This window comes from Netta rufina (assembly GCF_964035555.1).
Source record: "Netta rufina genome assembly, chromosome: 6".
In the NCBI taxonomy this organism is placed as follows: domain Eukaryota; kingdom Metazoa; phylum Chordata; class Aves; order Anseriformes; family Anatidae; genus Netta; species Netta rufina.
Window position 1 is genome coordinate 23,479,502 of NC_140129.1, and position 25,485 is coordinate 23,504,986.

At 37.1% G+C, this 25,485-nt stretch overlaps 1 protein-coding gene across 5 annotated transcripts in view; it reads left to right on the forward strand.

The window, feature by feature from the left end:
- RBMS1 (RNA binding motif single stranded interacting protein 1) overlaps positions 1-25,485 on the forward strand; it is a 149,622-nt gene that overhangs the window by 103,171 nt on the left and 20,966 nt on the right. For all 5 annotated transcript variants that reach the window (XM_084289316.1, XM_084289318.1, XM_084289317.1 and 2 more), the window contains exons 3-6: positions 5,948-6,006; positions 8,901-8,992; positions 20,867-21,024; positions 24,179-24,258. In XM_084289316.1, coding sequence (XP_084145442.1) covers positions 5,948-6,006; positions 8,901-8,992; positions 20,867-21,024; positions 24,179-24,258 — 389 coding nt within the window. The remainder of the gene's footprint in view (positions 1-5,947; positions 6,007-8,900; positions 8,993-20,866; positions 21,025-24,178; positions 24,259-25,485) is intronic.

Consider the following 25,485-nt stretch of genomic DNA (forward strand, 5'->3'; position numbering starts at 1 on the left):
GTAATGTTAAATTACACACTAAAATGGTTGATCCAACTTTCAGTGGTAGGTACTCATTGCACTCTGGTGAGCAAATGTTTATGTCTGATGACCATAAAGCAAGTGACTTCTAAAGCGTTTGTTGAAGAGCAGCGTGCCTTCCAACAGCAGAAAACAAAACAGACAAAATGTTCCCATGATACCTCCTTCTACACTAGGGCATAAACATGATGAAGAAGAATTTAAAAATGGAAACCATATGGCTATAGATTGTGCAACCAGTGGTTCTGTTCTTCAAACCCAGTATTCGTCTGGATGGAATAAATTTCTTTATCAACTTTTTGTAACAGCACGTTTACCCGTAATTAAGTTGGAGCAGGATTGGAGTAGGCTATCACGAGGACTATCACTATTATACAGACATTTATTTTCTGTAGTTCCTCTTATTGGCAAAGACAAGATTTTATTCATGGCGAAACAACAACAACAAAGTGTTTATCTATGCTTAAAAGGAAGCAAGAGCTTGAGGTTCAGTACAACACTTTTCCAAGATATGAGAGAGTATGGGAGCCAATTACAACCTTTTGTACTGCTCAGTCACTGCTCTGAGTTTGTTTTTTGGATCCAGCAGGAAAGATTGCTGGGGCTGATTATGTTCCCTTGGCTGTGCTCTTGTCTTGGAAATGCCCCGAACACTGGAAGAGCAGTGAGGTATGGGAGCCAGCTGCACCAAGTCAGCCCTTGCTGGCAACTCTTTAGACTCTTTTCTCAGTTAAAGGAAATTTGTTTTCTTGATACCACCTGGTGCAAAAGGAGCAGAGACTGAGAACTGCAGCATAGGTGAGGCCTTCTCACAGACTGCTCAAGTTTCTCTCTTTGGGTCTCAATCAAGATGAACTGGGTGGGCTTCCACATACATGTACATGTAGACTACAAGTACGGTACAAACTGTGATGTAGACTTGGCTATTACAATCTTTAGTTATGCATAATTATTTTTTTAATTGTGCTGTTTCAGAATTAGAATGCTTTGGGTTTGGAGAGCTGATGATGCTAGCTTAAAAGTTCAGTGATTCAGAGAAATCAGTAATTGTTACGTGCATTTATTTGGGGTCATATAAAAGAACAATATTCCCTGTCAAGCAAAAACTTTACACTTCTTGAGTGTATGCAAGCTGCACACTGACCATGTTGTGCTCTAATTCAGGACCTGTTTGAAGAAAGTTTTTTGTTTGTTTGTTTGCTTTTTAAGCTCTTTTATGGGCTAAGCATCCCCACCAGCATCTTCTTTTTCAGTATTACAATTAATATACAGCAATTACTTTGTAAGTATTTCTCCCATTCTTTTTATCCAGTTCGTTTTATTTGTTTACCCTAGTCTAAAGTAAGGTTTATTTTGATGCAGATGCATACAGCAACTGCAGTGCATTGTAGGATTAACTGATCTGCTCTCCTCTATGGCCCTCCTGGCTGGATCAGACTGTTTATGTTCTCTCTTGTCTTTGGGTCAACCACTGAGGACATTGGCTCCTTACTGGAATTTTTGTGCTCAGCCAGGTTCTCTTTCCTTTCACAGTTCTACCTTATAGTGAGTTCGTGCACTCAGAGCCACTTACGTGTTGTGAAATCCATGCCTGGCTTTACCTCATGATTCTGGCTCTTAAAAATAAAGAGCATTCCATGAAGGGCAGTGATAAGATGCTAAGATTTAAAATATAATTTAGAATAAACACAGAAGATATGCTGCATCGTTTCTGCATAGCATAGGTGTTCTTGTAGCACTATAGTAATGCAAGGGATAACAGCAGGATCTCTAGGAATGCTCTTTTTTACAGCCGGACTTGGCTTCAGCACAGAGGGAGCATCTTCGGTCTTCAACACAAAGTTCTGCGCACTTCAAGAGGAGCTAGGCAACTCTAAAAGACTTTCCACAATAGCAGAGGTCCTTTTGCAGAGGTTAGGGTCCAAGTCAAAGCCAGGTGGTAGAAAGCCCTTAACTGCACAAGCTGAAAGACAGTTGGAAAATACTGCAAAGGGCAGTACTGAGCTTGGTGGAATGAGGTTAAGCTGTAGACAAAGACTTAAACAGTACATTCCAGACAACTCCTATCAAGCCTCTCACTGCCTGTTCCTATTGTACCTCCCCTAATACACACACAGATAAGTTCTTTCAACACTCAAAATAGCACTTGTGGCTGAGCCTTCAAGCTACTTCATTCCCCATTCTTTGCCGTGCTCATGATGGCACCTTATCACCTGCACATTTGCAAGTATGTTCATTATAGTAGCAGATGTACAAAGGGAGAAAAATAAACACTGGTTCAATTTGATCAGTATACAGAGTTTAAAGACCCTTTTTTTCATCACCTCTATCATGGAGGTTGCCAAAATTATGGTTCAGAGATGTTTTAAATATCTATAATGTATTTGTAGCTATTTGTAATAGATCTGTGTGCAGTTACTTGTACTGGATTTCATCACATTACTGAACAATGTGATTTTTTAAAAGTTTGTGTTGATTTTTTTTGCTTCAAGCTTTACACTTTAAAAGTATCAACAAAGCTATATTGCTGTATTTTGATGTTCACAGTGCCTGTCAGGAATTATGGGTTGGCAGAGTTACCCTTCCACTATCAGTAGCAATACTGATAGTTAGGGAGAAATCTCCCTAACTTGGCCTTTGAGCAAGTCTCTTCTTAATGTTCTAAACAAATATGTGTTGTCTTGATGTTCTGTACTATGAAGATAGCTAGTCCACTGGTACATAGCCTGTTACTGAACATACCACCTTCAATGCTGTAATCAATCCACCCTGGCAATTATTTACCTGGCACTTACCCAAGCCCCATCTTTCTTAATACATTATTTGATGCTAGTAGAAGTGCTGTACCAATGAAAAAAATGAGATGCAAAGCTGAAAACACCTTTCTATCTCCAAAGATAATTCAGACTAAAGAGAGAATGTGTTAGTAGCACTACAAAAAAAAAAAAATGTTGCTGTTGAATATGTGGCTTTACCCTTTCACTGAATTTAATTGATGTTATTTTGGGAGAAAAAAAAAATTACTTACTAAGTAATAGCTAGTTGCTTGCTATTAGCAAGATTAGCAGTTATTTCTCAAGATTGGCACTAAATTAAGAAAAAAGTTTGTTTGCTTTTAATTGCTTTAGAAGAAAGGGAATGAGCAATCACCTGTCATCATGAAAGTGATTCTGCCAATGCTGAGAGATGTGCCCTGCCTTTGGTACAAGTCTTATCAAGCATGCTGTAATGCTTTGGAGCAGCAGGGCAGTAGTGTCAGCAGTGCCTAAGTCAGGTAGATGTGCTTGAGCTTTGTGAGGAACAGTGATCTGCAGGCAAGATCTAACATCACAGACACCTTTGGAATATAACATTTCTCTTGCTTGCTATGTTCCTTTTTGCAAGTTTGGACCACTTGCCCGCCAATATGTATTAGTTTAGATCACTGATTTCTCATAGATCTCAATTCAAATGAGCAGTTGAGTGCAGGAGCCTGTGGTAGCAGTAGCATTAGGGCTGCAGAATTCAGGAAGAAGGAAGTAGATTTTCATGATAGTCATCCTTTGAAGGAAGTACTTAATGAGGAACTGTAAGAAGTAATTTCCGCTAGTACCAGACCACATGGTGGGAGCAAAGAGGGGTTTGTACCCCTGCCGGTCAGGCTGAAGTGGGGCAAACTGCATTTCTGTGCTTCATGGCGACTGCAGAGCAATCACTTGGGAGCAGTATTTACAGGGAAAACTGTAGGAGAAACCCTGGCGATAGCTGCTATTGTTATGCTGGTTCTCTGATTTGTTCCTATACTCTCTGCTGACGTTTCTTGGCCGTCTTCCACAGCAGCTGGTTCTTTGCAGGAGCCGTGCTATCTAGGACGGTGGTTTAAATCACCAGCAGCCTTGCACCCTGGAAGGTGGTCAGTGGGGTCGTTGTAAGGACCGTACACACAGGCACATGTTTAGGTGCTGTTCATTGGTGTACATCAGTATCTGGGCCAGCACAGTCCATTGTCAGCCCCCAATTCCCCTCAGTGACCATACTGACTGAGGCTTATACCTGTTTTGGTTGTTTGTCTACGTAGACACCTGGTGAAGTACTTGCAAGAGGTGAAGTAGTAGCAGGGACAAGATCATCTTTAAAAAAAAGGTTATGTAGCTTTTCACTTCAAGGATAGGAAAGCTAGTGGGGTATGGAGAATGCTGGCCATCAAGTGCTGGCTGCAAGTGATGGGACATGAGTTTAGTGGATCATGAAGAACCGTGCTCCTGAGCAGTTTGCCTCTCGTGTATTTACAACGTGTACATTTACTCTGTGCCTGCAGGAAAATTCCAGAGAAAGTTCAGAAATTTGAACTAAGAGGGTATAAAGCTTTCTCTATGGAATGACTCAATTGGAAAATAACTGCTGCTAATAAGGAAGTGTATGCTACAACTATTAGGCAAAATGTCTGTCACGTCTAGCATGGTATATACAAGTATACACATATTTTCATAGACTTGTGTACAATTTTAGGCTATAGATGGATAGTTCAATTTTATGTCAATGCAGATGTTCACAGTTCTAAATGCAATAAGGGAGCAAAACTGAAAGTGGTTGCGAAAATTGATAAAAACACCGAAAAAAGTATTTAAATGTTCCTTAGGAAGAAAGCACTTTATAGATAGGTTTCACCCTTAAATAACTATCACTTTACACAATTTTACACAGCAATTTGAGGACTCTTAAGTAGGCCTGACTAACTAACCTAACTTGAAAGCCTAACTTTATGTATTAGGCTTCTTAAGATCTTTTTAAGAACTTTTAAGACTAATACAGCTTCTGCTGAAATTGGGTTAGTCATCTTTTGAAATAACTTTTTGCAATGCTACTCCATAACTGCCACTCTGATGTTATATTTAGCAAGTGATCTGGCAAAACTTCATTCTTCCCTAAATTGCACTTATGCTGATAACATTTCTAATACTTTTCACTTCATTTTCAGTCCTCGTACAATGATGGAGAACCTCTTGGGGAACAGTGCTTATGTATACTTATTAATGTTACCTCATTTTCTCATGTAAAAACAAACTCATGTTGCATAGTTCCTCTCTTGTATAGCAATGACGTTGTGCCAAATGTAGTTCAAAAGTGTACAAAGAAGGTTGGGATAAGAAACTTGTGAATCTGTGCTCGTTTCTGATTCTGCTGCTGCTTTGCTCTGTAGTGGCCGTCTCTGTGCTGAGGGAGTTACATCCTTTGTATCAAAGTAATTTAGGATTCGATTTCCAAAGGAAGGTGCTATTTTTCACTAACAGTATCAAATTCTACTTAAAGTCTACTCAAAAAGCGTTTTTCTTTTAAAAAACAAAATAGAAACTTTCCTGAGGGATGTTTTGCTTAGTTGAAATTGTTTACATTTCAGTTTTCCATTTTAATGATATAGAAAATTCTTCATCAGCTTTGTTGATCAGCTTTCATAAACCTGACTTAGGTTTGTCACCTACCCATGATAGAGGTTTTCATCGATTTCAGTTTGGGTCAATAATTAAAATATAATATTACTATTTTATTTTTCTTTTGTACTGTGTTATCAAGCCTAGCACTGATGAGACAGTTTCTTGTCTGCTTTATCTGGTGCATATGCTGACAGGAAGAGTCCAAGCTTATCATGATTTTACCTATATTGTTTACCTATATTGTTTTTGTTTTTTGAGTAAAACACTTTTTCTTGTTTTATGGTTCTAATGTGCTACTGGGAACACAGGGAGAGAGTAGAGCATGATCACGCTTGAAATTCTTGATAATTTTTGTTACATCTATCTACATTATATCTTCCGTTATACAGTCTATATATTATTGCAACTTGTTGAAAGTAAAGGATAATAGAATATAAACCAACATCTGTTGGGTATCTGTTGTAATAGGATGTTTTTTGCTTCATGATTCATTACATACGTATTATACATTCTAGGTATGGGAAAATCGTATCCACGAAGGCAATTTTGGATAAGACAACAAACAAGTGCAAAGGTATGTTTGCTTTTATATTGCATTCATCTGATTGATTGATTTTATAAAGTTGACTATTTATTAATTAACTAGTTAATTGAGTTTATAAAATAAGCCAATGTTGTATTTTAAGTGCTTTTAATTTTTTTCTCCCCATTTTGACATGTAAGCTAGTCTCATTCTTGCCCATGGTCAGTGTGTTCAATACATTTGTTTCCAGTGGAGCTGGCAGACAGCCTGTGTCAGTGGTGCAGCCAAACCCGAGTGAAGCCAACATGCACACTGTTGTCTGGCAGTTAGTCTCTATTTGAGACACAAAAATGAAGTTAAAAGCAGCTTTTCTCCTTTTGCCTGGAGGAACTAGGAAATCTTGCAGCAGACCATTTGATTGTAGTAAGCTCTGAAAAAATTATATATTGTGGAAATCAGCTCTGCTAATTAGAACAGTTTAAAGGAACACTTAACTACATGTTCCAATACCAGTTGTGTTCAGTTATGTGCTATTCAATGTATTGGGAGCAAAGAGGGAGTTAATTTTCACTATAGTAATTGCAACCAGAAGAAAAATATAAAAACTTCTTTAGATAAACTGGATATGTCAGTTCACTGATGTACAGAACTCCATGCAATTACAGTGAAATGTAATCTCATATCCCAGCAACGTGCATGGTGGGAGAAGGTGCGACAGCAGACACTGAAGTATCAGATTTCAGACTTTTCTGGTTTCTTAATTGTAAAAGAAAAAAAAAGTAATTTCTAAGGAAAGCGAAGAATTGAGTCAGCTAATCTAGCAGTGTTAATGAACTTAATAAAGCTGATGGGCAGAGGCAAGAGAGGAGAGTTTATCATTAATCAAGTCTCATTTTTTGTGGAGAACTTGGAAGCAGCACAGCAGCAAAGCTCCCTAGCTCCCCATCTTAAGCAATTAAGAAGGTGCTGACAGTGCAGAAATTGCAATTTCTAGAATTTTTTCCCCAGCTTATATGCAGATGTCATCTGCATACATTGTGACTAGGAAATAGCGGATGCCCTTTTTGATTATTTCAATTCATTAGTACTTAAGACAGCACTTCACTGATTTACTCTGTCCATTCCCACAGTTCCTGAAGACTTCAGGAGCTCTGTCAGCAGTACTGCTTATGATCCTGACTGTTCAAAGATTTAAGCACGGAAGTTCTAACATTAATGTTTTAAGATGTTTGAGCTGACTTTTCCAATACAGATTTTAAATCTCAGCAGTGTGAAGCAGTAACTAACAGTCTATTGTGACAATATTCAGCAACTTGAGGCTCCAGGGAAGCTCACTGCATGTTTTTGGTGTTACAGTGGGAACATAAGTAGGCAGAATGCAGATATCTAACTGGAATTTAACCAAAACATTGACAGCATCTCTGGCTCTTGCCAAAAAAGCATACCATGGGATTTAAACTAACTGGAGCAATGAGCAATTGAGTTTACATATCATCAAAAAGATGGCAAAGCCAGCTTTGATGGCATGCTTGGTATCAGAATGTAACTTCATCTATTTTGCACCCTATAGTGTGGTGGTGGTGATAACCTATGCTAGTGTGGGTACCAGAGGCTCGTTTTGTCTTGGCAGCACAAAACTTGATAGGAACTAATTCACTCTGTTTCACGTCAAGATTTAACAGTCCACAACACCACATGTTACACAGAACAATATGCTGCTTTCTTCAGCTTCTTGGCAGGTTAAATAAGCTTGCACTGATGTACAAGGCTGCTCTGGTTGTTTTCCCTGAGTTAAGGACTTTAGAGCTGGTTCAGTTATAGCTTTGCACAACCTTTTTGTCTTCCATATAGACATATTATAAGATAATAGTTACCTTCTGAAGAAATAGTTCAGTTTTCTACTCTTATAGAATTGTTTTCATTAGGTTTTTGTTTTTATCCCAATTTAGGCATTGGAGAGGGATTTCTTTAATTTTTGAGGCTGTTCACTGGTGGGGAGGAAAGGGGTTGAAAAATACAGAATGAGGCTTGCAGTAAGAGAAGTAGCTATGGGAAGTAGCTTCCAAACTCTGATCAGCTTTTAGTGAAACTTGAGCCTTTAACTCCCAGGTTCCCTTAAAAAATCCCAGCCTAGGAGGTCAGTGTCTGCACAGGCTGGGGCATGTTGCTGTTCAAATGTGCTGGAAGCTATTAGCTGTATATTTCTCTTCAGAATAAGAAAAAAAATATATATATACATGGAAATTGTTATAATTAACTTTGGTTTTACATTAACATTTAAAGATTGCATTATATGACATAGAAAAAATAGACTTTTTTTACATTCTGATTTCAGTAACAACAATAAGAAAAACTTATTTGATTTGCTGAAGCTGGGTTTTCACTCACTTTCTAGTTTAATTGTCTTTTATGTGTATACAGTGAAGTAACTAGTTTATCAGTTCACCAGAAATTGGGTTATGGTGCAGTAGATATGCATCTTTTAAACTAAACCGCTCTGAGTAAATGACCTGGAATTTACAGCCTTATTGGTCACCTACTTAAAACACACTAAGAATTTACTTCAGAGAAATTAGCAGATTATGCTTTACTCAGTTGGCTCTGGCTCTATGAAATAAATTTATGATGTGACATTTGTTTTTCCTGGATATGTACCAGATAACACAAAGCAAAGCACTATACTGTTTGTATAGAAATTTTGACAAGATCCTGATAATGAATGGGCATGGAAATTGATTCCTTCCACTAGGGTAGGTCCCCATCATCACAAGGTCAAAGGACTTTGGTAGGTAGTTTTTCTGGGGACTCCATGAAGAAATTTGGAGTTAATGTTGGCCCTTTTTACCAACAAGAAGATTGTATTAAGAAACCATGCTTGTAGCATATGAACTATTTGATTATAAGCTGGTTGCTCTCTTGTTGATGAAATTTGTTTTGTACTTCAGGTTATGGCTTTGTTGACTTTGACAGCCCAGCAGCTGCTCAGAAGGCAGTGTCTGCTCTCAAGGCTAATGGAGTCCAAGCACAGATGGCAAAGGTGAGTTAAAATAACTGGCCAATTCTTGTAGTGGGTTGTGAAGATGAACAAGTTTGTATGGTAGCAGAGCATTGGCCATGTGCATTCTCAAGTTGCAGGACCATCACAGAGAGCGCAGACCTCAAACCACGTGGCATATTAAGCTAACAAAACGGCATATCCCAAATCTGCTCAACTCATGAAATAAAGAATAGTGTGGCCAAGTCTCCAAACAGATCTGGTTGGATATCTCACGTTATTCATGATACTATTTTTCCATTGGCTTTTCATCAAAAGAAAGATTAGCAATAATTTTAAAGAACTATAGAAGGCTTAATGGGTTAAATTCATCATGTTAATTTCTGGAACAAGTCAGTAGCTTAAACAGTTTACAGCATACAGGTGTAAGAGTTTATATACATTGCCCAGTTGTAGTTCCTGAGGTTAACAGCCTTGCAATATGGGAATTAATTTTTAGGCATAACAGCAAAATTTAATCTTGTGGCTTTGTCTTCAACATTTCTAATATATTTTGTGTTAACAGAATTAAAATTTAAATCTGAGCATTCATCATCTGTTTCTTGAAATTCATCCAAATCTTTGACAACCAATTTCTGCATCAGGGCAAACCCAAGAATTTAAAAACAAAAAAATATGATCTTTCTTCTTTTTCTACCATTTTTACTGATCCTTACCTCTGAATTGGGTTATTAGTTACCATGATCTTCAGAGCAGAGCTCTTTCACCACAATATAAGTTTTGTAAATCTATGAAAATCAGGAAAATGACATACTAATAATGGTTATGTCATGTGCTGTTGTTACGTCAGATGGCCAGTTTCCAATAGAATGGCATAGACACCGCTACAAATTTATTTAAGAAAATATTTCCGACATAATCTTTTCATATAATTTGTGTTACCTCTTAAAGTAAATTCTTGTTAGTTTGAAAATTATATTCTAATTAAATAAAAATATTCCAGTAATTAAACAGTAAACTTGGATTCTTTCTTATAAAATAGTCTGCAGCAGATCTAGCAAATCTTTTATAGTTATCCATTAGGTACAGATTGTTTTCAGATGAGATATTTTCCACAGCTTCTCAGTTGAGGAGAACAGTTAAGCTAACAACATAAAAAGTCTTTGGATAGGTTCCAGGGCAACAAAATGGAAACCATATGTTTCATACTTAATGCATGTTTCATTACAGCCATGATACAAACATACATGCTTACTGGAAAACACTGGACTTCTTTTTATTTTTATAATATTTTATGAATGTTTAATAAAGACCTTTTAATTAATTTTTAGTTTTTAGGTAATCACTTTGAAATATACACCAGATTTTTCAAAGCTTCTGTCTGCCATCTTACAGATTTATCTAGGTAGGAGGGGAGAAAGCAGAATACAAGTCAAGTAAATTCATTTTGCTAATAAAGAATTTTAGGTGATTTAATTGTCTTCTTGAATTGACTAGATGGAGAAGCTCTAATAATTCATTATAGTAATCTAATGAATAGTTTCTTGGTTTTTCCCTTAGTATATATTTTTTGAATCATTTCCTCTGCCAGTTAGTTGCAATATTGGTAATATTTCTTTCTGTTAGTGTTAATGAAAAAATGTGCACCATACTACTTGACAGTTTTGATTGATTTTCTGACACTTTGCGTCTGTCAAGCCTGCTGACCTGTGGGAAATCTATAACTCTAAAGTTTGCATTAGAGTAAAACTTGTTATTCTGCTTCTTAACACGGTAAGTGTTTGAATTATTTTCAAAAGAAAACTCAACAAAACCCACAAAACAACAACAACAATCAGTAGTGACAACAAACAGTCACAAGTGACAGAGTTTGAGTGCTTTGATTTTCGTCTTTTTATTTTGAGCCATTGAATTGGGACAGGGGGGGTAGCAGTGCCTTTTGTCTGAAAAATCCTATCTCCACTGGGATGCTCCAAACTGAGGATTGCGAGTCACTTCCAGTTCTTTTGACACGATTAGCAAATCAGACTCTTCGTGTGCATGAAACTGTATAAAGTTTACTTGGATTTGTGTATTTTATATCTTCCTTTAACGTGTTGCCATTAGTGCTTTAAGGTGATTGAACGGCAGTGAAACTGTTTAATCTGGCACGTGCCTGAATGTCACACAGAAAGGACAACAGTTTGTCAGCTGTCTGCCCAATGGATTTCCTCAGTGACCAGTGTAACTGCCTGAGTAACAAAGAGAAGTGCCTGTTGGCTGCGTTTGGGAAAGCATCCCCACACTCCGCTCATGGCTGTCAGTAGCACCGCTCCTAAGCCTTCACAGCCTCCTCCTGGATTACAGATGAAGCAGAAGGAAAAATTCTACTGTTGAAAAATTCTACTGCCTTGTTCTGAGTCTGACTGCCATAAACCCCTTTTTGCAGCATTGTACTGTAGCTATATATAGATGAATTAAAAATTACCCAACTGTTGAAGGTCAGCTACAAATTGTAGTTTGGTAGAAACAATCCAGATTATACTTACTAAAACTTCAGTGGTTTGTTTTGTAGAGATAATTTCAAATAATGACTGAGCTTTTTCTGTGCACTGGGTAAGCGCATGCGGTACTCATGTGTCTGCTTCGAAGCTGATCTGACTCTAGAAAAGCATAGTCTCGTTTGCTATGTTTCAGCTATTGCTGAGCAGACTTGGAGAATCTGGGGCCTGAGACATAGCTTCGAGTCACATCCTGTGAGATCTGTCCCAGTGGGGGTCATTTTTTTTGGAGAAGTGGCCACGTCCTGGGAGATGTCACAATGATAGTGTCAATTAAGGAACCAAGTGTTAGACCATTGCTTAAGAAACGTTATGTCTTCAATTATTCTGCTCTTTCAGAAATCTGGATTTGGAAAACTTTACTAAGACAGTTAGACTCAAAGCAGCTTGAGAATTTTTTTTTTTTTTTTCTGTGTTAATAGCATCTTCTGGTGACAGCTGAAGTGGAAACGCCTCTAACAGTTCCTGTTGGTCAGATAATTCTTTTGAGATGGTTACTGCACTGCCAGGGGGATGGGAGTAGCTTTTTGACTGAAAACTAAAGTGGGGGTGATGGGTAATATCCCCTTTCCTCATTTCCATTGGTGTATTTCCAGCATTCAGTTTTCTTTTCCAGTGTGTGCCAGTGGCTGTGGAAGGGGATGAGGAGATGACGTGAGCTGCGATGGCAGTCAGTTTGTTTCAGGACACAGTTCAAAACCAACAGCTCACCTCTTTACGCTAGAGGTGATGTACAGAAAGAGCAGATGCATGTCTTGCAAGAGTATAGTTATTTCTAAGCTAGTTAGTAACTGGCTGAGAGTCTAGTTTTTATTTTGGTTCATTTTTATTCTTCTTCAAATTTCTTTTATTAGTTTATTGTCCTTGCTCCTCGAGGAACACTTCAATAATAAACCAATAAGTTCAACAATTCAGACTTTGCATATCTATGCATTCTGAGAGAAGATTAGGAGTAGTATTGAACAGCTCTTACCATTTTCATAGTTAGTTTTGATCTTTTATTAAAGCTGGGCTGCTGAGTACCTCTCTACTTTCATGAACTTATGAAAAATGGGATCTAAGATTTGTTCAGCAGTCCCCTGTTACTAAGGAATGACAAAGGAAAAAGATTTCTTTTTAAATGTCTTTATAGTTGTTTGAATACTATAGCTTTCAGGGGATGTGGAGTTTGGGCGCATGTGGACTCAAAAGGAATATAATACTGCTTAAAAGAATTTTGTAGAAATGGTATTTTAAAATAAGACCATTAAAATAAGAAATCCTGTTTTGAAAACTAGTGGGGATGCTTAGAAACATTTGACTGAATTCCAGGTCTTTTTAATTTTGGGAGGGGAGACTATGACAACACATAACCTAGGATATACCTGAAATGTTACTTTTGTAAGGTTTAGTCAATTAAGATTTAATTGTACCTTACATTTTTTCCTAAATTAAATAAACCACCCCCAAATAGATGTTTCTGTATGAACAATACAGACAATATCATAAGCACTACCGATCTGTGTTAAAAAAGTTATGATTGCTATCAGGGTGAATTTTTATTATCTGAGAAATTTCTCTCTCCTCTTCCCACGCCAACCCAAAAGTAAAAGTAGTGAGATAAGCGTAGAAGTCAGTGCTGTTCAGAGCAGATAGCAAATGGCTTTGTATAGGAAGGTAGGTGCATGCAGAAAATCTACTGTACATTGGCATTTTGAATGAAGACTTTAAAAAAAATGAGAATCAGACAGCAAGGTCTGAAAGTTATGGAGATAGGAGTATCCCAAATCCTCGTAAGTTTTTGACCTTGAACTTAACATCAGGCATTTGAAGTCAGTGTTACCAGATTTTCTCTCACTGAATGGTATTGAACTGTGTTTAGCTTGATGCTCGCTCCAGAAGTAACTGTTTCAGAGGGTTGCACAAGTGACCCTTTTAACAGGAAAATTGGAATCAATTCTTATTCTTCCTGATGTAAACCAGTATGTAAATATACAAGGTAAAAATGAACTACTGCATAAGAAAGGTTTATAAAGAAAACCACACACACCAAACAAAACATAATTCTTGTCATCTTTCTGTCTAGCAAACTTAAGCCATGAGAAGTATGATTGTGCTTGCTGCCTGGATAAAGCCAAGCTCTTGAGTGATATTCAGTCTTTTCTAGTTTGTGTTTTCCTATTATTTTTTTTTTTCCCTACAGAAACACAAACTTATTTTTGGTAAATGTGAACTTACAACAGAACCCATGAAAGTAGTCCATGGGCTTGGAGGATTTCTGCGGCCAATGAAATTTGTTAATTTGAGCCAAGGAATGTTGTTCCATCTACTAATGTGCATTTTTTGGGGAAGACTCATTGTTTATCCATTGAAAGATTTCCCCACAGTCACATATTTTTAGGATTTAGCGCTTCAGATTCATAATTTTATATTTTCTTCCCTAAAGTCTTCACTTCCTTAAAATCTTCACATACTTAGAGAAGCACTGAAGCAAGAAAGTATACTCATGCGTATTGCATTTGATCTTGCATTAACAAACCACTGAATGTTTTCCTGTATTTCAGGCGTGTGCAAAACATTAGGACCGCCTTCAGACTTGTGTCAGAAGGATGCCCATGATAACAATGCAAAATAAGTTTTAAAGCATACTCTGACTGTTCAGCAGTCACGAGGTAACTGTTTCCATTTTCTGGAGCAGTCTCTTGACCCTCAAAGCAACACCAAACTGTGTCTTAAATGTGAGGGTGTTTTTTAATTTCTTATAAATGTTAGCCCTTTGAGATCGTGTTGATGCACCAGAACCCAGAGAGGAATAAACTTGTCATCTTTATATTCTTTGCAAATGGTTAGAAAGGCAGAACAGTGGAGCACCCTCCACGGGTTGGTAGCTGTATCTTTCCAGTTAAGTGCAATTTTTATATTCTAAACTTACTGTAGATGACTTTTTTTTTCAAAACATGTTTGGAAAAGATGAACTTTAACACTAGAGTGTGAATTGCACAGCAGGTATGTTTTTGGGGAGGAAAAGGTCTGCTTAGCCACTTGTCTGTGTCTTTACAACAGAAGTCAAGGCTGTTCCAGTACTATTAAAAACAATGCATTAAGGGTAGTCTTCTTTCACGTCGCTGATGAAGAACACGGTTTTGAGTTACAAGAATGAGAAACAGCTAACTTTTATGACTTTTAATAATGTATTGCTTTTTGTACTTGTCTTCACTGTGGCAACCTTCTGGAGAATTAAATCAGTTTTCATTCCTACAGAGTAAAGTAAGAAAATAAGTTTAGGTTACCATGGTAGCATGTGCACTTAATCTAACTAGAGAAGGTAGGCATATTGCAGTAGTTTTTATTCTGCATCTGGGTTTCTGAATGCCAAAGAACAGATGATAGTCAAACAGGAGCAGATTTCTACAGCAGTTTTTAGAAACTCTCATATAAGAGGAGTTTTCTTTTTACTTAGTTTGTAGTGCCTTTTGTAGGCAATAGTATTAAGTCCTATGGTAATAGGCTGTCTTAAGTAAGTGTAATCAGCTTCCTTCCATTTGGGTACTTAAATTTCAATTAGCTATAATTAAAAAATAAAGGGTAGTTGTTTTAAATATAGTGGGCAGTACTGCAGAACCATGTTCTTACAAGTCATTTTACAATAAATTGAAAGTAAGCCAAATTTTGCTTACCTGAGGCCTAAATGACCATCACTTCAGGAATTGCATTTGCATTAAATAAGCCAGTTAACAGCTGCTTCCCTTGAGTACACAGCTTCAGCCCACAAAAGTCTTAGCTCAGTTTTGAAGTAGTGCTGTGCATTGTTCAGCCCAGGGTCGAGTGCCCTGTTAGAAGCTTTGGTGGGCTTATTCAGCTTTCTGCTGAAAACGATGGCATCCATGAGCGATATCCAGCACTGTCAGGGTGCAAGTCAGTGCCCTTGGAGAAGAGGGCGCAAGGAATAAAAAGGAATATATGGCTGCAGTGATTGATTGCAAACTCGAACACAGTGCTTATAGTTAAACATTACTTTTCAGACAGTTTTGATTTATAATACAGATGTGCTTGTGAAAACGAATTAAAATACTTAGCTTATTAATCATATACAGTGTTTGTGGAATTCTGGATAACAAGTGAAGATTATGGTAGTGATTTTTCCACTGAATTGTGTTGTTAACAGTCTGTGGTCAGACACTATTAAAACTGTGGCTAAAACAGACATATTTTGGTGAGACACAGGCCAACTGTAAAATTTAAAGTAGTTTCTATATGTAGGCAGACAAGCATTTAATCCCTTCCCTATCAGCCAGAGGATCTTCCATGCTGTGAGCAGTGACTAGTCACATGTCTCTGAATGGCTATCTGTTAACTGTGACCTTACATAGAGCAAGAGAAAACAGATGTCTTATCATTTTGCCAAGTTTCTTGCTTGCAATTTAGGAACAGTTCCACACGCACAGGGAGGTTTTTGTTAATTTCTTTCAGATGATGGTAGAACCTTTCACGTTATGTAGGACTCCTGATCACCGCTTTTCTACAGAAATGAATGTTAGCGGTTGACCATTTCTGTTCTCTTATTCCAGAGAAATACTTTATCTTGTAGTCAGCTTATTAAGTTAGTGTTGTAAGCTCTGTTTGGGAATAAGAAGTGCATTGAACTGAAGGTGCACTGTTCTGCAAGTTTGTTTTATTGTGCCCCGCTAGAGAAGTTCTGGACACACAACTAAAGGTGTTTGAGAAAAGACCAACAGAAACTTGCTGACGTGAATTGCTAAAATAAGACTTCCTAGTTTCCTCAGTAATGTGCATTCTTATGGTAGCCCACAAATTCCCTGACGTTGCTCATAATCTGCAAAGTGCTGTGTGCTTTCAGTGTCTTTCAGGACCTAGAATCATAGAATAGCCCGAGTTGGAAGGGACCCACAAGGATCATCGAGTCCAACTCCCAACAACCTGCTGAAGGTTGTGTTAACTGAGGAGACCCTACATGAGACATGAAGACTCTCAAGCAATTTTCCTAAATCATTTAGATCAAAATAATAATAATAATAATAAAAAAATCCCAATGGTTCAGTGGTTTATATTTTAATGGTGGCTTGCTGCCCTAAGTAGGAACCTCTCCACTGACTTCAATAATTCTTTTTGATCATTCTCATAATATTGTACAAATAATTTCATGAGATTTGAAATTCCGACGGTGAAAGCAGATGATGTGGTTTCATGGATTTCAACCACAGAAAAATCTACTTTTGAAAGCACTTAGAATGATTACGGTCTATAGGCAATGTTCGAGCAGGATGGTTATGTTTGCAGATATATTTGCCCCTTGCACTTCTTTGCTGAATTGCAGAACAAAGGTTAGAAACTTCTATATAAAAGGAGTTAATTTTCCTGTCTTAAACAGAACTGTAATAACTGTGTGAACCGTGTTATGGTGGGACGGGTTTCAGTAAGGAAGGAAATCACAGAACTTAATGTATTAAACTGCTGTTTGCCAGAGAGAGACAGAGGGACAAGTTAAAAAGTTTGTCTCTCTCAAAACTTCCTGAATTTTTAACTGTTTAACCATTTTCCATGCCAAATCCTTATATAAATGCAAACATCTGTTTGTACAGTGCCTTTTGTGTAAGACAGGATAAAGATGGATGTGGAGTTCTGGTTGTGGATGCCATTTGGAAGTCAGCTTGGAAATGCAGCGTGTTCTAAGGGAAAGGAAATGACTTGCTTCTTACAATCTCCTCACACTTACCCAGATAGCTGTTTTAAGACTTAATGTTGTGGAGAAGACAGAAGCTGCATGATGACACGAATAATCGAGATGGGGGGAGGGGGTATTTTGCATGCTAATAGGTGTAATTATTCTACTGCCAAACTGCATAAAATTCCAGATATACTCTAGAAAGGAGTTTGGTCTTCCTTTATATCTACCCCAACAGTATTATCCTCGTTTTGTAAATCAGCTATTCTGACTACTGATGGCAGTCTTTTTTTTCCTGCAAAACGAAGTGGGTTAAATGACTTTATCCTGTTAGATTGATCCTACGGTTGAATGGCTTCCACTCTTGGGCAGCTGTGGGTTTGGGGTACTGCCGAAGCATCTGCAATGTAGTTATAACCTCAGTGCACTTTGGCATGTGTTTGTTGGCATTTTAACTATTTTGTTCTGGGAGAATTACAGAGGAATGAAATTCCAGTTAGTATCCCAGAATTTCATTCTGACAGCCCTATCCACTGAACTTCTTTTTGCCTTTTCACCTTTCGTCTTCCATGTTAGCTTTTTTTTTTTTTTTTTTTTTTCCCTTTTTCTTTTAAACCAGCTATGGGCTTACCTAGAAGTATCTTCAAACTCCCTATTTTTCCACTGTGGTCAGTATGTCCCACTGGAGGACCAAAAGCAGAAATAACTAAATCCCTTGGAGTATTCAGGCTGTAATAGACTGACACAGAGAAAGTGTCAGGCAAGTAGAAATAAGTCCTTACCAGTCACCCCTTCAGCACTTACCTGATAGACACCCTATTGGTTACTAATACAAGATAAGGATTGTTTCATGGGACTCAAGCCAAATTTCTCCATCACTACTGATTTCTGTCCTTAGAAAGACTTCCTGACACCTCTCCCATCCCCTTTTTTTCCCCTCATCCTTAGTTGCAAAGGGATTTACAGTTTGGGGTAGTGGTGACATTGCTAATACTCTCAAAGAGTTAAGCATTCCCTTCATTTCTTCTAACAACATTGTGACATTATTTATGGCATGAAGCTCTCTGGTTAGGTGGACAGGTACAAGAACTGAGCTTTCCAGCATGTATGGAGGAAGATCTTCATGTGGTACAGTGAATTGCAGTAGGCTTTATGTCCTTTGTGGCAAGGAAAGCTTATGACCTCTTATCCTTAATACACCACATATAATGCAAAAGTGTGGTAACCCCACAGCCTGGAAAAGGAGCCTGGGACAAGGGGAATGTGATCTCCCCAGTTACCCATATAAAACATTGCTCTGACATTCTGCGGTTAAGTGATTTTCTTTCTCTGTTATTTGTTTCTGAATGTGAGATTTCTTTTTTAGCACGTATATTGCATTTTTATTAGCGTGAACAAAATCTGCTATTTATTTTCTCATCCTTCCAAAGATTGTTAGGCTTTTTAATGAGAACATTTTATAATATAATTCAGACTTTCTGATAATAAGAATAAAAGAATTAGCAAATTAGGTGAAAATATTAAAAGGATCTGATTTCCAGCCTGTATACTGTTTCAGGTTACTTAGAGAAGTTTTAGGATACTTGCGAGCAATATATTTTACAGCTTATAATAAAAAGTTTAAAAAATCCAATTTTTTCCTTTCAGATACTATTCTGAGTTTCAGGAAATTATGCTATAGCTAGAAGTGCAATTTTGTGATGCCTGTGGCTAAAACTTTCTGTAGAAAAGTCTTGTTAATAGTGTTCATTAAAGAAGAAAGTAAGCCTTCATATCTTAAGGTATAACCCCAAATTGTCTAACACAATCTAAGTAACAAACAAATTCTAAAAACTTGAAAGTTATCTTCAACTCACATTCCTAGCTGAGGAAATTTAAAATGTATGTCAAAAATGTAGCTGTTGTAACACAGATTTTTCCCTCACAGTTGAATACTCCCAGCAGTGAATATTAATGTGAACTATGGGTTCCCTGGGAATCTATTTTCTCATCTTCTCTTTCTGCTGATTTTTCTAATCCAGAAGACAAGTCAGGTGTTCAAAGATAATTTAAATGACAAACTTATACTGTACCAATTCACTATTACTGGCGGTGGGTGTTGTTCCCATTACATAACAAAAGGAAAAACGTGTGCTAATTTAATGCCATATGTAATGGACTGTAAAGGGACTGCATAGGATAACGCTCAGGCACTTGAAAAAGTTTGTGTTTTGTAAGTTGCATGAGATTTCGGTGTGGCTAGAAATTAAGAGTTGTATCGGTGGCATTGTGTGCAGATCAGAAGGGTGTAATGGGAACATTTCCCTTTTGTATCTCCTTTGATGCTAAATTTTCTTAAAAACAAAAAACTTACAGAAAACTGAGTGCAAGACGCAGTGAAACAAAATAGAGTAGGTCTTTAAGCCGACAATTTGCTTCCCCATTTTTAACTTTCATTATTTTTTGGAGTGTGAGGACTCGTTTCTGTACTTTAAGTGCCCAAGACTTAGCCCTCTTTCCCTTTTTTATCCTTGGAAACAGCAGTACCAACTGAGAGGTGATATCCAGGATAGAAAATAAATTAATTATACAATAAGTTACCAACAGTACTGTTAAGTTAGCCCTCTTGCACCGAATGAAAATATGCTGAGGCCTATGCCAATAAAATTTTATTTCTTTCATGTCACACCATTCCTAATGCCAGAGAAGTTCTGAGTATTCTACATGCTGCAAACACACACATCTATACAGGAAGCCACAATGACATCATCAAGGTTTTACACAACTGTAAGGGCCAAATCATATAGATCTGTGTAGATTAAGAATTTATTTCATCACAGAGCATGGCCAGCAATCGGCAGCATGAGAGAGATGCAAGAGATGCCTCCTTAACCACAGCTGGAGAATCTATAGACAAACTGGAAACGATCAATTTCAGCAGAAATGTTTCTTTGATTAAGATGGAATTTCTTGCTATGTACATAGATCACAAAAAGTAGATAGCCGTAAGGTCAGCAGGATTGCAAAGATGTGACTACATTTGTCTTCTATATCTAATACAAGCCCTGATCACTCATCTACTGGTTGTCCTCTTCTGTTATTTTATCTGTCTCTAGGAAAAAAAAAAAAAAAAAAGGAACGCTTTTGTATTGTTTCAATGCATAATGCAAAAGTATGATGAAAACTCAGAAATGTTTGTCAGTGGGAGAGAACAAGTGTCCCACTCACTTTTGTGTACCTCATCCAATTCTTATGATAATACTTTGTCAATGTACATAGTTTAAAATTCATTATCTTCTTGTTTCCCCATATTATTCTCATTTTCTTATTCTAATATTTTCTGGATTTAGTTTACATCTAGCTTTTTGTTTTGTTTTTAATTCTTTCCACCAGTGTTGTATTTCGTTTCATTTCTTCCTTTTTGTTGCTTTTGCTGCTGCTTCTTTCAAAAAAATAATCTGAAATATTAAGTTGTAATACATATGATAAACTGGTCAATAATTCACCTTTATCTCCACTTTAAAAACTGTCCTTGCCAGCAGTATATAATATCAGGAGAAGGGGAACTTCCCTTAGGAGTGCTATGTACAGTGACCAAAGATGGAGATTGCTAATGCAAGGGAAAAGTCACCTGAGAAGTAAAACTGTAGCAGTATTTACATGTAATGGTTTTTTGTGTTCAAAATGTCTTGCCCATTGCTAGGACAATAACACTTGTTTTTAATTCTGTTTCAGCAACAAGAACAGGATCCAACTAACTTATACATTTCCAATTTGCCGCTTTCAATGGATGAGCAGGAGCTTGAAAACATGCTTAAACCGTTTGGGCAGGTTATTTCTACAAGGATATTGCGTGATTCGAGTGGGACAAGCCGTGGTGTTGGCTTTGCCAGGTACTTCAGTGTCCTTAGCCATGCTGGATGCATTTTTCCTTTGTTAATTGAAGAGACCAGAATAGGAGGAAAATGGCAGAGGTTGTAAAAAATGATCATACTTTTAAAGAAAAAGGATATCTAGAGAGATATATGAGCCGGTCTTTGTTAATTTATCCTATGCTTAAGCAAATATGGCTGTGTCTCATCTTGCTTATATGGTTAAATCTGCATCTGTTGTTCTTACTGGACAACTATCTAGAATAAGAGTTCACTCTACCACTTCCTTATCTTCCTTGTACTTCTCCTTTCTCCTCTGTCCCTGACGCAGGGGTTATGCAGGGCTTCACAGAAACTTCTGCTGTGACATTTCTGGCTTTTGAGGCCTGAATTCCAGACAGAGACCATAAGGAAGGACAGCCCTCTCTCCCCCCCTCTCCCCCCCCAATTTCTTCTTCATTACTTCCTCTGAGAAAATCCACTTGTCATCACTCTTTGAATTTTGAATTTTCTGTCCTTTCTGTCCTTTGAATTTTCTGGCCCATTAAAGTTGTCATTTGGGAAACAAAATATTCATTTACTGTAAATCTCACCTTAAAATGTTTGGCAGCTCAGTCAATTATGCCTCCTAAATCAACAAGAATAGATTTTCAATAAATGAGTAGATACCTCCCAAATGTTCTGTTCATGTGTGTCTACCTTTTATGTGGTTAAAAGGTAATTTCTTCCAAGGTCTTTTCATTGAAGCCTTCTCTGTATCTTTCTGGTATTTTTACATCTCTGATTAAGTCATACTTAAACCCAGTATGGCAATTATATTTAGAGTGTTTAGATTGGATTTTTACATTATCAAAAATAGGAGCATGCTTTGAGCAAAGAACTGGGATTCTCAAAAATATGTTGTGAAATTTCAGTCAATGGTCAAATTCCAATAATTCAGAAGTTTAGCGAATATTACAATAGCTCTTTATTTGAACAAATAGCAAAGTCTATAATTAGTGCACAGAAAGGGACTGGAGAAATTATATCTCCTGACGAAACCAAAATTTTTAGGGAATGGTATCCCTGCGAGTTGGCTATAGGTAATTCACGAGACTGTGATTCCCCTTCCCCCCCCTCAAAATGATGTATTTGCTTGGAAAAGTGTCCATTTTAAAGAAGAAACAACAAAAGAATAAAATTACAAGGAGTAGGATGATACTCCTTTATTTAATAGTGGTTCCTACCTATTTTTTTCCTGTCCCCTTGAAATAAATCAGTAAGTGTTTCTAATACTTCTTGTGTACATTTAATTTGGCAATTTTTCATATAAGCATATGCATGTGTTTGAATATGAACTCAGTACAACCATATGTAAAACATGCATACATGATTTTGGATGATGTACAAAGTATGTATCCAAAAGTTGTATTTACTAATTTTGAAAATAGTGGTACTTGCTAAATACAGCATTCACTTCTTGGTATTATGAATCCAAGGGCAGAATCCAGTAACATTCCAGCAGGTTATATGAATTTATACAGTCTTTTCTCTCTAAACTTTCCTATTAACTCTACCTTGAATCCACAGTGGTATTTCAGGAATGCTTTTATTCTAATATGGTCAGAAGATTTTTAAAATTTTATGTAGAAGTCCAAAAGACTTGTTTGTATCCAAAATGTTACCTGTACTGAAAATGTTAGGAAAGATTAGTTTTTTATCAGTAGGTTCTTTATTATGCATTGTATGTTTTATATATACAAATGCATTAATGTTTTATATATATTTATTTATTTATAGATACACACCTACATACATTATACATAATTTACAGAATAAGTTGTTAGTGTGATACCTACTCAAAATTTCGTCCTTTCTGCAAGGTAGATATTGGAACATTATTACATAAATATTAAAATTGCATAGAGAAACATGTAGACATTAAATAAAGATTTTCATTTCTTGCCTTTGGGAGCATTTTAATAAGTTAATAAAGGATAATATATTTTATCAAGTCCAGGCTTGACTTTGAAACTAAGTTATATTGTTCGTTTCATATGAGAAAAAAAAATAGATTTCTTTGATTCAGATCCAACAATTCAGAACTTCTGTAAATTGTCTAGAAGGTGGTTTTGAAGCCATAAAGAAAACTTTTTGTTTAGTCTGGCATTTTGATGATTTTAGTTGTTGTCTGTGACTACATTTCATGGGTACATGCAGAAAGGCAATCAGAATTCAAAAGTGCTAGGACTTACTAACTTCTAGCACTGCTTCTTTGCTGCTGAGGTCATTGGGCATAATTTGTGGATCTGCATTACAGAACTCAGTGAGCAAATGAAAAGAAAATCCCTGTTAAACACCCAAACGTCATCTTGCAGACAGCTGCAAAATATATTCTTCTATTAAAATATGTTTTGTTTTCCTTGCACGTCTCAGTCATCTGTTCCAATTTAGTCCAAGCTGGTAGTTAGGACCGACACATCTACATTGCAATGCAAGGATGTAGCTGCAGCCTGTGGAGCCACTCCCGGTCTAGCAGTACCTCACCAGTAGTCCACCCAGGCCATTAAGGCTAGTTTTGACAACAGAAGTGCACTAACCTGTTCAGGATGCTGGATAAATTCTTAGTAGCAGCCACAGCTGTTATGTTATTGGTCCTGTTTGGACGGTAACGATGATTAATTTAGGGACAGGTACGTCATTTAGTTGTAATGATGCATATAAACTAAAAGCTGCAAAGGCAGTTTGGTACATGCAGTCAGGCATGTTTTTATTTCAGTTTTGTTCTCTTAAACTGTACAGACACTTCAGTATCCTCTATCAATAATGGCATTAACATTTGTTGTATTCATCATGGACACTTAGAATTCAGTTATGAATGTGTATTGATCTCCTTTCCTCAAGACAGCAAAAGTACTACAGTTATCCATGTTTTATGTAATCTCTAAATAAATAAGAGTATTATATTTGAAGTTTGGCATTAACTTTGGCATTATACCGCATAAAAAGTTAACTGAGTTCAGTTTTACCTTTCTGAATCTGTGTATTCTCAGAGAACATCATTGCTCTCATGCAGGAAAACAAGCCACAAAAGTGAAGCAAGAAAAAGAAAGAAGTATACTTACAAAGGCAGAAATGTGGGAATCTGGATGAGTATTTAATTTATGTAAATTATTCTTCTTTTTTTTTTTCTTAGGATGGAATCAACAGAAAAATGTGAAGCAGTGATTGCTCATTTTAATGGAAAATTCATAAAGACACCAGCAGGAGTTTCTGGTATGTTGCATATATTTCTAACAAGATGAATGAATGGGTTACTGCTTACATAGTGGGAGCCAGTTAGGCCAATTGTTGTATCTGGTTTCTCATTCAGAGGCAGGCTTATTAAAATTAAATTTTCATGTTAGGTGTCTGTAATGCTTGCTCACTCGGAACATGGTATATCACTTTCCTACTCCAAAAATATTCTAGGCATCTAGTACCATTCTCTCCTAGTAGATAAGACAACCACCTAAGATGCCCTGAGCCAGCTGTACACAAATTTACACACCACATAATCCCAGTTGAAGTCAGGAGACAAGTATGTGTTGTATGTGTATCAGAACTGAGTTTGGCTGATCGTCTACAATTTATCTTTTCAAAGAGGCAAAAGAATGGACTACTTTTGCCATCTGTTGATGATTTTTCTGAAGTAATTTTGTAAAAAGATTTGATCAAAAAAATTAGATTCTGCAGCAGTGCATTTATGCTAGGCATTTTCATTCATGGGGAGATTTTACTCTCAAGTCAATGCAGGCTTTGAGGTTCTTCAGGAAGATGAAAGGTGATCAGCAAGAAGAATGGTTCTAGAAATATCGTGCAAGGCAAAATGCAGAGAAACTATGTGATGTGATATTTTTTTGGTCATGCCACGTTCCCCATCAGTGTGCCTGTTTTGTCAGCACTCTTTCTAAGAGAGTAAATGTACATTCCATAAACACTTGAAATGAGGAAAGGAAATTCAGAGCAGCAGAGTAAAATAGAAAGAGAACAGGACAATAAAAGAGGAAAGAATACGTGCTTGACATTCCAGACTGCTTTTGATAGCCATTTTATTGCAGATCCCAAGTGGGAATTTTACAAATTACGTTGCTGATGTGGTTGCTTGAAGCCACCTTTATCCCGCTGGTGAAACGTTCTCCAGAGCCAGACCTTGACACGGAAAAAGAGGAAAGCAGCCATCAGCAGGCAGAAAAGAATGTAGCTTTTTTAGTAAAAATGCATACATGCTTCATCCCTGAAAGATTACTCCAGTTTGAGGCAGTCTGTGCTGCGGTAGGGATGGCAGGCTGCTTCAGAGCGCAGGAAACCACTCCCTTCACCAGCACTAATCTAATGCAGGGCTTTGACTTCACTGGCTTTTGTGGACCCTTTGCACTGGGATTGATTGCTGAGGCTACAATTATTTTGTTGAAATTTTGTTATACGTAGGGCTTGTAACATTTATTTTTCTATTTCAGATAT